The 11,164-nt window shown below is 37.9% G+C and overlaps 1 protein-coding gene across 1 annotated transcript in view; it reads right to left on the bottom strand.

The window, feature by feature from the left end:
• KDM5A (lysine demethylase 5A) overlaps positions 1–6,705 on the bottom strand; it is a 93,650-nt gene extending 86,945 nt beyond the window's left edge. Inside the window, exons 1-3 of the mRNA XM_049624866.1 lie at positions 6,062–6,705; positions 3,486–3,563; positions 2,271–2,393 (exon numbers count right to left, since the gene is read on the bottom strand). Of these exons, the coding sequence (XP_049480823.1) occupies positions 2,271–2,393; positions 3,486–3,563; positions 6,062–6,226 (366 nt within the window). The 5' untranslated portion in view covers positions 6,227–6,705. The remainder of the gene's footprint in view (positions 1–2,270; positions 2,394–3,485; positions 3,564–6,061) is intronic.
• Between the last annotated feature and the right edge of the window lie 4,459 nt (positions 6,706–11,164).

The following is an 11,164-nucleotide window of genomic DNA, read 5'->3' as shown; positions in this document are numbered from 1 at the left end:
AGAAAGGAAAGGAAGGAGACAGGAGAAAGAGAGAAAGAGAGACAGAGAGAGACAGAGAGAATCCCAAGGAGGCTCCCTGCTGTCAGCATGGGAGCCCAATGCGGAGCTCAAACCCATGAACCATGAGATCATGACGTGAGCTGAAATCAAGAGTCAGACACTAAACCAACTGAAACACCCAAGTATCCTCCAAGTGTTTTTTATCTACTCTTTTTTTTTTAATGTTTATTTATTTTAGGTATTTATCTTTTAATTGGAAAATTACTGAAACAGGAACAACTTCAATTTGATAGATTATCTGCTTATATAAAATACTTATTCTAGCAAATTCCATAAAACCAAGGTACATGGAGTTTTAGCCAAAAATTACCACAACCCTATTGTTATTAATGATTAATTTTTGAAAATTTCTTTAAACTATCTAAATTGAACCAAACATATTCAGAACTTTAAACAGCATCACATAGCAAAACTTAATAATTAAGTTTTCACTGAATAAAAATGTAAAAAAGAAAAAAAATTCTTAAAATTTTTTAATAAAGACTTTTGTTTATTTATTTTCGAGAGAGAGTGAGAGAGAGCAGGAGCAGGAGAGGTAGAGAGAAAGGAAGACACAGAATCCGAAGCAAGCTCCAGGCTCCGAGCAGTCAGCACAGAGCCTGACACGGGGCTTGAACTCACAAACCATGAGATCATGACCCAAGCCGAAGTCAGATGCTTAACTGACTGAGCCACCCAGGCACACCCTTAAAACTAAATTTTTATCCTAATGGTTCCCTACAAGACACAAACTCATCCCTCATATTCACATATACTTTGCTCTTTGGTATCATCAATTTTCATACAACTATACTAGATAATTCTCAGGATGGTGTTCAATTATTGGTATCAGTACTAAACTTTATCAGATGAAAGAAGCCTATAACCATATTTTAGCATAAGACTACACATCCCAGAATTTTTAGAGCATTCTAACCTGACACTAAATTTAAAATGCATTACAGGGTGCTCAGGGTGCATTACAGGTGGCTCAGTTGGTTGAATGTCCAACTCCTGATTTAGGCTCAGGTAGTGATCCTGAGGTCCTGGGATCAAGACCTGTGTCAGGCTCTGCAATAAGAGTAGAACCCACTTAAGATTCTCTCTTTCTCTCACTCTCCCCTTCTCCCTCTCCCTCCGCCCCTCCCTCAAGTGTGTGCATGGACACTCTCTCTCTCCCTCTCTCAAAAAATCATAAATTTGTTGCCTTAAAAAAATGTGTTACAAAAAATAATTTTTTTTTTGATGTTTATTTATTGTGAGAGAAAAGAGTGAGCATAAGCAGGGGAAGAGCACAGAGAGAAAGAATTCCAAGCAGGCTCCATGCTGCTGTCAGTGCAGAGCCTGACCCAGGGCTGCATCTCATGAACCTTGAGATCGAGATCGTGACCTGAGCTGAAATCAAGAGTCAGACACTTAACTGACTGAGCCACCCAGATGCCCACAAAAAATAATTTAAGTATGTTTGTCTCATTTTTCCTTGATAGTGAAATCTCCAAAATTAACTCTGTAACTTGAATAACTTTTTATTTCAACACAGTACATCAAAGACATGAAAGACCATTCAAAAATAGATGTTTTGCAAAATTCCTCAGATAATCAAGCTGTCTTTACTCACAAGTCAGAACAATCATACATTTTATTATATTAACAAAACAGGTTTTCAAGGTAATTCAAATGCTCTTGCAGGTCAGTTAGTTCTTTTCACATTAGGAAATATAATGTTACAAAATTAACATAAGTTTAGGTAAAAATCAGTCTAAACTCTTCACTCTTAAGTTTTCAAGCTCTTATTCATTCTGGATAATGCTGGCTTCAGTTAACACTACTTATAGGTATTAATACAATTGATAGGTACCACACTCAAGGATGGTGAGCAAATGAATCTCTTTAACAAATTTTCAATTCAGAAGTAGAATAAAAATGGCAAGCTCAACATAAGACATCATACCCTCAACACAAGATACTATTAATAGACTGGCATCATTTCTTTTGTATAATGTTTATCAGAGTCTACTAGTATGAATCATTAAATATGTTAAATCTCATAACAAATTATGAAATAATTTTAAAGGTAACTTCAGAATCGGTCATTTACATTTATTCATGCTTGCATTTCATTGTCAAATCCCACATAGGAAACAATGTTTTCCATAAAGTTTATTGGAAATTTTTAATTTCACAGATTCACTAGGCTCTGCTCCAATTTCTAAACCAAGTACAAGCCTCACCTTGCTCAAAGCGTACAGATCCAGGATTTTTCTCTCCACCACTGGAATCTTCAAGGTAGATCCTTGGAGCTCCCAAAATTTTGCTAACTGATCCAAGAAGTCCAGTCTCACTCTGGTCATTGCCTAAGATTATTAAAAAACAGAAACCAGAAATAGGAATTAAGTTATGGTTGAGAATAAATGAGCTTTACTTAACAAAGGTACTCATCTCTCTAAAGAAATTCGTATCGCTTAGTCCAACCCTGTAAAATAAGACAATAATAAAGAGAGAAAATAATACTAATAAACTTTATTCACTAAGGCAAAAAAGTCACTCTAATTATGAGAAATGCTCTCATATTTTATCAACCAAAGAAATTTCTTTCTAAGAGTTGGCTTAACTAAGCTAAGCAGAAAATGTAGTAAATCGGATTATTCTAAGCATTCTATCATTTCATCTGTATAAACTATATATACCTCAGGTACACTAACTTTCTACCCCACTGATATTAAGATCCTTCATCAAGTATCTAATTACAAGAAACTTAAAGGGAAAAAAAGTATTAAAATCTCAGAAAATAAATGTTTCAGGAACATCAAGGGAAAAAAACACCTTACTATGACATATTAAACCTCATTCAAGAATTCTCTTTTGTACTCTGAAACAGTTTTCTACCACACCGAAGTAGCTTCTGATAATCCAGCAGACAGGAAAAACAATAATATTTAAATAGACTTCAATTTAGAAAACATAAAAGAGACAAATAATATTTAAAGGGAAATCTTAATAAATCAGATTAAGAGTCCTGGAAAAGTTCTGTTAAAGCCAAATATAACCTTTGAAAACCTTTGATAAAATTTTAAAACCTACTTTCCAAAGACCTCAAGAAACAGAATCTTCCAACATTAACATAAAATTTTCATAGAATAGTAAGTGCCAAAGGAAACAGAACTTGAGAATTCCAGGTCTCTGCAGGTAAGTACTGGATATTTCCACTATGAAAAACACAGTTTCCTGTAATAAAAAAAAAAAAAAAAATAGCTTCCCATAATCCCATTTAAGTGGAAAAACTATAACAACTACTTTTTATGATGTGTTTTTATCAGAAACTTCCTTCCATTCAATCTCAATTAACATTAATTCTGAGCCCTGGTACATAAGCTTCTCAAAGTTCTCTACTGGAGCCCTGACATAAACAATGAATCAGGAGGCAGAAATGGTGACACAACACCCACCTCAAGTTCATTCAGGCGCTGGACTCTGGGAGTGAAACGAAAGCTTTTTACTTCACATGCAAATGGAGGTTGCCAATCCTAAAGACAAAGATTTTTTTTTAAACATACTGATATATAAAGAAAGAATCTATTATTTATTCCCTTAATTTAAAGGATGAGTAGCCACAAATCATGATGACAGCAGGTCAACTTTAACTCTTTTTCACTGTAGAAATAGAAAGAGTAACATTCTTTAGGTGATATAATTTTAATATTACTTACCTCCAATCACTTATCTATCATATTCTAATTTTAAAATTACTTTATCTATAAACCCTCCTCAAATTTCAACAATCCCACTCTATAACCCAATATTATGCTTTCCCCAATTACTCAAGTGGAATGCAGTGAGCTCATGTATCACAACACAGTGTCTAATAAACATCTAAATTTACCAAATTAAAAAGAAAACAGAATTTGAAAGAAACTAAAAAGGGTAAAATAAAAGATTAAAAATCATTTTTAAAGTACTTATACAATTGGATATCTTTTTTTTATTCATGTGTAATGTGACACAGCACTTTACAGTCTATGTTATGTTACATAAATGTTTTGTTCAAAGCCTGGTTTCTCGGCACCCAAATATTAAAAAAAAAAAAAAAAAAGTAAGCAAATCCACAGAACAAGCACAATTCCTGATTGGAGTTGTGGTGTAACTGAAATGAGATAGCACAATTTGAGCAGGGTTCTAGAAAAAATACTTTGATTTGGCCTAAATAAGAGTAAATCTACTTAAAAATATGAGAAGTAGTCAAGTATTTTTTTCTTACCTTGGAAACTAAAGAAATCCACCAATATTGAAATTAAATTCTGCTTGCAAACAAGATTTTATTTTTAGTAATAATACGACATACAAACAGATGATATATTATTTCTTTTTTTTTTAGTAATAAAAAACATGTATTTTTTTTTTTTACCTAAAGGAACCCTGAATACAATTTCTAATTCATAAATGGCAACAAAGTTGATGAAAATATGGTTGTTTGAGAAAAATTTCAGTGCTTAAAGTTTTGCTAGTATTAGGTAATTTTGATAGGTAAACAGTTAAATGAAGTTTCTGGAGGATGGTAATGCCCATCATTGATCATAGCAATAGCTTTTAATCCTTTGCTTGTGATTGATAGTCTATAAACCTTAATCAAATTCATTAAGCATAAACAGGTTTAGTAGCATGTCTGGGTTTCAGAATCAGACTGATCTAGGTTCAAAAGCTATTTTGCCACACGCCCAAGATCATATATTTAATAAGTTATGTAACTTATTCAGGCCTGTCTCACCTATAAAACAAGACGTTATTTACCTCCTAGGGCTTCAAAGAATATTAAGTGAAATAATCTGTAGGTTTATTATCTAAATCCCTCCTCCTCCTCCCCCCCCCCCATCTTAAACTCTTTATTCTCTATGGTGCACACACTACTGTGGTAGTCTGTGGTGAGAACAGACACTTTTCAAATGCAACACGCATAAAAGTACTTCATCTTTTATTCTTATAACTAGTAGACAAAACATAAAGTGTCCCTTTAAGAAGCACCGAAGGCAACAGTTCAAATTTAAATGTGCATTAAGTTGCTAGAGGACTTGCTAGAAAAACACGTTCTAGAACTTCCACATCCAGAAACTGATTCTAGTCTGGGAATGAGGCCTAGAGATGTGCAGTTTAACAAGCATCTGGTTGAGCCTGGCGCAGGTGGACCAAGAACATCATTTGGAAAACGTTGGTCTTATGGGTAAAGAAAAAAAATCTTTTGACCTTGAGCAAATCACTCAACCTCTTGGGGCACTAATTCCCCCCAAAGGGGAGTACCTGCTTTCTTTACTTTAAAGATTGAGAATTATAAAAAAAAACTATAGGCAAACAGTTATTTGCAGTAACTGCAATTGATAAATCTTTGAACCTTGGTTCCTATGTCAAAAGATCCAACGTTTTCTTCCACATCTATTACTGACCAATTCCTCCTAAACCTCAAAATTCTGTAATAAATGCTGCTCCTTCTCCTCCCCTGGGAAGACTTTTTCAGTGCGGCAACAGAGTCTAGGGCTCTTGTTTGGTAATATCATCCTAGGGGACAACTACATCTCAGATTACCGTTTAAGAAACCTTAGCCTTGAGATGAGGCCTCCGAATATTTAATAAGTTAAGCATTAATAGGACTTGGTTAAAGAAATAACCAATTCAAGGGCAATTTTTACTATAGCACCATAAGAAGAGAGTACAGTACATGAGGATAAGACATGCCATGTCATAAACTTCAAACACCTTCCTGACCAAGGAAAGGCCTGAAGTCTTTTGTTACCCCTGCCTACAGTCAAACAAGAAAAGTACCAGTTCCCAAGTTCTAGGCGGAAAGGCCCCTGGGACACCACTCGCAGGCTCAGACCTTCCTACGTTAAGACTGCAAAAGAAACCAAGGCAAGAACATCCACAAACTTAGCTTCTAGCTGTTGAGAAATGAGAGACAGTAAGTATGAAAGGACAGAAGGACTGAAAAAGTAAAGCTAAAGCACTCTCCCTTCCCTTTCTCCTCGGACTCCGGTACCTTGGGCGGTCGGATTTTGCAGATGCCGGTTTTCTCGGCCAGAGGCCGGATGCGGCCGATAAAGCTGAGCGGGTCTGTGAACTCCTCCCAGCTGGGCTCAAAGACTGGGCACTCCGGTGGGGGCACGAACTCCGCCGCGTAGCCCCCCGGCCCCACGCCTGCCATGGCAATACCGGGGGTGGGGGGGGTCCCCGTGGGGGAACAGGTGGAGAAAGGCTCACTGAAGCCCACCGAACTCTCTCACGTCTCCTGACAGGGGCCGAAGCTCATCTTCTCGGGCAAGAACCGCTCAACACAGGAACCCCACAGTCGCTTCCTCTTCTCGTTTGTTATTGTTTCCTTCGGGGTTTTTCCTCTCTGGGTCAGGACTTTTCCGGAAGTTAATGTACTGTCAAATCCCTCCGCCACCACAGAAACAGAATCCCTCCGCAGCAACGCGATGCCTCGTCGTTTCGCCCTTCTTCTTCCTCCCTTTGCCGGCAATCCGGTGTAGTTCCTTGTCTGCGGAAGTTCCGCGCTGTCCGACGACTTTCAGCGGCACACCCCTGAGGTCGCGCGAGCTCACTTCAGGAAAGATACTGGCGGGGAGAAAGCAGTCAGGGCTCAGGAGGGGCGCACTCTTCCGGCGCGGAGGAATGTGTAATGCCCCAGAGGGCAGAGGTTCTGCTTCCGGTGAGGAGGATTCTGTTCCCCTTTGTGTATAAATGACACGGAAACAAACTCGACCTGCTTTCCGCGAGCCTATCTGGCTGTCCTGGCATCGCGGCTTGTTTTAACGTACCTGTCTTTTTCCACATAATCAGCTTTTTCAGCATCTGGCTCTTTCTTTAGTATTTTGACTGTTAGTATCTCTTCCAAATAATCTCCCTTGGCCACTCCATAGCCGCCTCATCTCCGTGACAACAGGTCGGATCGAATCTGTCCCCCAAATCCTGCCAGCCGGCCTTAGTCACCGTCTAGGAATTGCTTTTCGTGGAAGCCACCGCTCTTGACCTTCCTTTTCCAGCAATTGACAACCCCAAGTCATCTCAACAGCAAGCACTTTACTACCACACGCTTCGTAAACTTTTCTCAATACGCTGTAAAGACTATGGCAAACCTTCTGATCCTGCTTGTCAAAAATTTCTGTGCCAGTGTACATCTCCACTTACTCCAAATTGTGGAAAATAACGTAGAAAGAACTAAAGAAGAAACTGAAAAGGTAGTTCGAGTATTTAATATTTATTGTAAGGAAGACTTCCTTTCCAGGGCTTTTTTTCATACTCCCTGTGCAATCTCGGCTACCCCAGGACCTGAATTACCAACTGCGGTTGATAACTCCCAAAACTGTATTTTCAGACAAGGTTTTTCTCTTGATTTCGAAACCAATACATCAAGCTACCTGCGAGACAACCCCACGTCGTCAATTCAAGTACCTACTGTTTTTTCAGTGTTTCCTGTTTCCGTGAATGACTTCACCTACTCAGTTGCCTGAGCCGGAAATCTAGAGCTAATCCTTAACTCCTCCCTTACTATGTACTATTGGGTGTCAAGTCTGTCTAGAGATTCACCTAAAAATCTTAAATTCACCCATGTATCTTCATCCTCACGTATCACTATCTTAAGTTCTCTCTCACCTGAACTATGATAGCTCAGTTCTTACCCCCCTCTCAAATCCCATTCCATTCAGTTGTCAGATTGCTTTGTCTAAAATCCAGAATACACCTTGTCCCCTCATCTCCAAACTCAACGATTCCAAACTCCTTTCTTATTTGCCACCTTACTCCCAAGCTTTGTGGTGGCTTTAATGCACTGTGCCTTCTCTCATCTCTGAGCCTCCACAGATAATGTTTCCTCTGTCTGGAACATGTTTGTACTCTCCTGACCCCACCCCACAGTTTCATATATCCCCTTTTTGACCTACTCATCTTTCATATATCAGTTTAAATATGACTTCCTCTGGAAAGCTTTCCTTAACTCTCTAGCGTCATTTACCCAACAGCAACCTGTACTTCCTTATCAAACTTTTTGGAATTTCTTCATTGCCATTCTTCCTCAGGCTTTAAACTATATGAAGGTAGGTGCAAGTCTGTTGTATTGACCACTGTAGCCCCAATTCCTAGAATGGTGCTTGGTGTATAGAAGGTATGCAATAAACATCTGTTAAATAAGTATCTGTTGAATGAGTGGGTCACCCAATAAATTTACTTTGTGTTTCATTGCTTCATCTACATTTACATATAACAAATTTTAAGACTCTACTAAGGTGTGGCATATATGATATCCCATCATTTGATTATAGTATCCGTAAAAGTTAATGCCCAGTTACTACACCCACCAGCCTCAAACCCATACACAAACATTTGTTTCAGTTAGCCTTTGTTATGTAACAAACTACCCCAAAACTTAATGGCTAAAAAAACTTAGTGGCTAAAAATGAAAACTATTACTGCAATTCTGTGGGTTGGCAATCCTGTGTTCTCATGGTTCCCCTGGGATCACTTCTGCAGCTACAGGCGTCTGACAGCTTAACTGCAGTTGGAGGATCCACTATGGCCTCATCACGTATCTGGCAGTTGGTGCTGGATGTTGGCTGGGAAGCCTCAGTTCTCCACATGACTTCTCATCCTGGATAGGATAGACTGTGTTTCTTCATAACATGGTCTTAACATTCCAGGAGTGTGAGAATGGAAGCCTAGGCCTAAGTCCTGGGATCCAAAATGTACAAGATCACTTCTGTCATATTCTGTTGGCCAAGGCAGATCATAAGGCCAGTCCAGATTCAAGAAGGTGGTGAAATGGACTACATATCTTGATGGGAAGAACAATAATATCACATTGCAAAGGGATGTAGAGAAAAGTGTGATTCGTCACACACAATTATAATGAGTCACAATAAAATCTGATTTAAAAATCAAATTTTTACTATTTAAATCTGAAAGTCCACATTACTCACAACAGAAATAATGAAATTCTAAGTAAACCAAGTAACACTGAAATAATCATTAAATATGTAAATTAAAGTATAATTGTTTTGCTTTTATATTACTAACAGAGCAGCAAAGCCTTGATTGATCCTCAGAATAAACACAAACTCCTAAAAGCTTTGTTTCTCTTACTTTCCTTTTGATCTTTCAAGGTATACTTACCTAGTACTTTAAACTGTCTCCCTAGTATTTAAATTCATTCAGTGATTATCCTCAATCATTTATTTGCCTTAATGTGCCTGAAAAATCTGTAGCAGTCACTTTAGCAGTGAGTCTATAAGAGAAACACAGTGAATATCTCTACTGGGGATGGAAAAAACTTATCCAGTTTTACCCACATGAGATTCTAATCCTCCCCTCCAGGAGTATCACCCACCCTCACCCCTCATACCCATCCCTTTGAGAATCACTATTGTAAAAGTTTCTTATGGTTTGTTTCCCTCTCTGTTTCTTATTTTTGCTTCCCTTTCCCTATATTCATCTGTTTTGTTTCTTAAATTCCACATGAGTGAAATTGTATATTTGTCTTGCTCTGACTTATTTTGCTTAACATAATACACTCTAGTTCCATCCACATTGTTGCAAATGTCAAGATTTCATTCCATTCTTTTTGATCATCAAGTAATATTCCATCGCGCGTGTGTGTGTGTGTGTGTGTGTGTGTCTTCTTTATCCATTCATCAGTCGATGTTACATAACAAAGTCTCTTTCCATACTTTGGCTACTGTCGATAGTGCTGCCATAAACATTGGAGTACATGTGTCCCTTCAAATCAGCATTTTTGTATTCTTTGGATAAATACCTAGTAGTGCAATTGCTGGGTCGTAGGGTAGTTCTGTTTTTAGTTTTTTGAGGAACCTCCATACTACTTTCCAGAGTGACTGCACCAGTTTGCATTCCCACCAACAGTGCAAAAGGGTTCCTCTTTCTCTGCATCCTCACCAATATCGGTTGTTTCCTGAGTTGTTAATTTCAGCCATTCTGACAGGTGTGAGGCGGTATCTCATTGTGGTTTTCATTTGTATTTCCCTGATGATAAGATGTTGAGCATTTTTTCATGTGTCTGTTAGCCATCTGGATGTCTTCTTTGAAAAAATGTCTATTCATGGTTTTTGCCCATTTCTTCACTGGACTATTTGTTTTCTGGGTGTTGAGTTTGACAATTCTTTATAGATTTTGGATACTCACCCTTTATCTGAGATCTCATTTGCAAATATCTTTTCCCATTCTCTCAGTTGCCTTTTAGTTTTGCTAAACTAAAACTTTAGTTTTGCTGATTGTTTCCTTCACTATTCAGAAGCTATTTCTCTTGATGAGGTCCCAGAAGTTCATTTTTGCTTTTGTTTCCCTTGCCTCTGGAGACATGTCAAGCATGAAGTTGCTGCGGCCAAGCTGCAAGAGGTTGTTGCCTGTTTTCTCCTATAGGATTTTGATGGCTTCCTGTTTTACGTTTTAGCTCTTTCATCCACTTTGAGTTTATTTTTGTGTATGGTGTAACAAAGTGGTCCAGGTTCATTTTTCTGCATGTCGCTGTCCAGTTCTCCCAACACCATTTGGTGAAGACACTGTCTTTATTCCATTGGATATTCTTTCCTGCTTTGTCAAAGATTAGTTGCCCATATGTTTGTGGATCCATTTCTGTGTTCTCTATTCTGTTGCATTGATCTATTTGTCTGCTTTTTGGGCCAGTACCATACTGTCTTGATGATTACAGCTTTATAATATAGCTTGAATTCTGGAATTGTGATGCCTCCATCTTTGGTTTTCTTTTTCAACATTACTTTGCCCGTGGTTAATCAGCTCTAATGAGGGCTTTCTGCACATAGTATGTTAATATTGACTGTCAATAGTGCTTGGGTCTCAGGGCAGAACAGTTAAGTATAGCTGTAGTTTACAGGTGCTGTTTTCAGTAGTTAAGCTATTCTTAAAAACTTTTGAGAAAAAAATTAAATAATATTAAAAAATTATGTTTTATACAAAATTTGCTGTCCTTGGTGCTAGAATAGGATAAAATGAGTATCCAACTCTGATAATCATCTAGCTAGGCTGTGATCTCTGAATTTATTAAAAAACATAATAAAACTTCATAAATTCAGACTAATTGAAGGAAGGCAAGTTGCTGAGAGCCAAAATTAAA

This window comes from Panthera uncia, chromosome B4 (assembly GCF_023721935.1).
Source record: "Panthera uncia isolate 11264 chromosome B4, Puncia_PCG_1.0, whole genome shotgun sequence".
Classification (NCBI taxonomy): Eukaryota; Metazoa; Chordata; class Mammalia; order Carnivora; family Felidae; genus Panthera; species Panthera uncia.
This window is presented reverse-complemented; position numbering and strand designations above follow the sequence as displayed.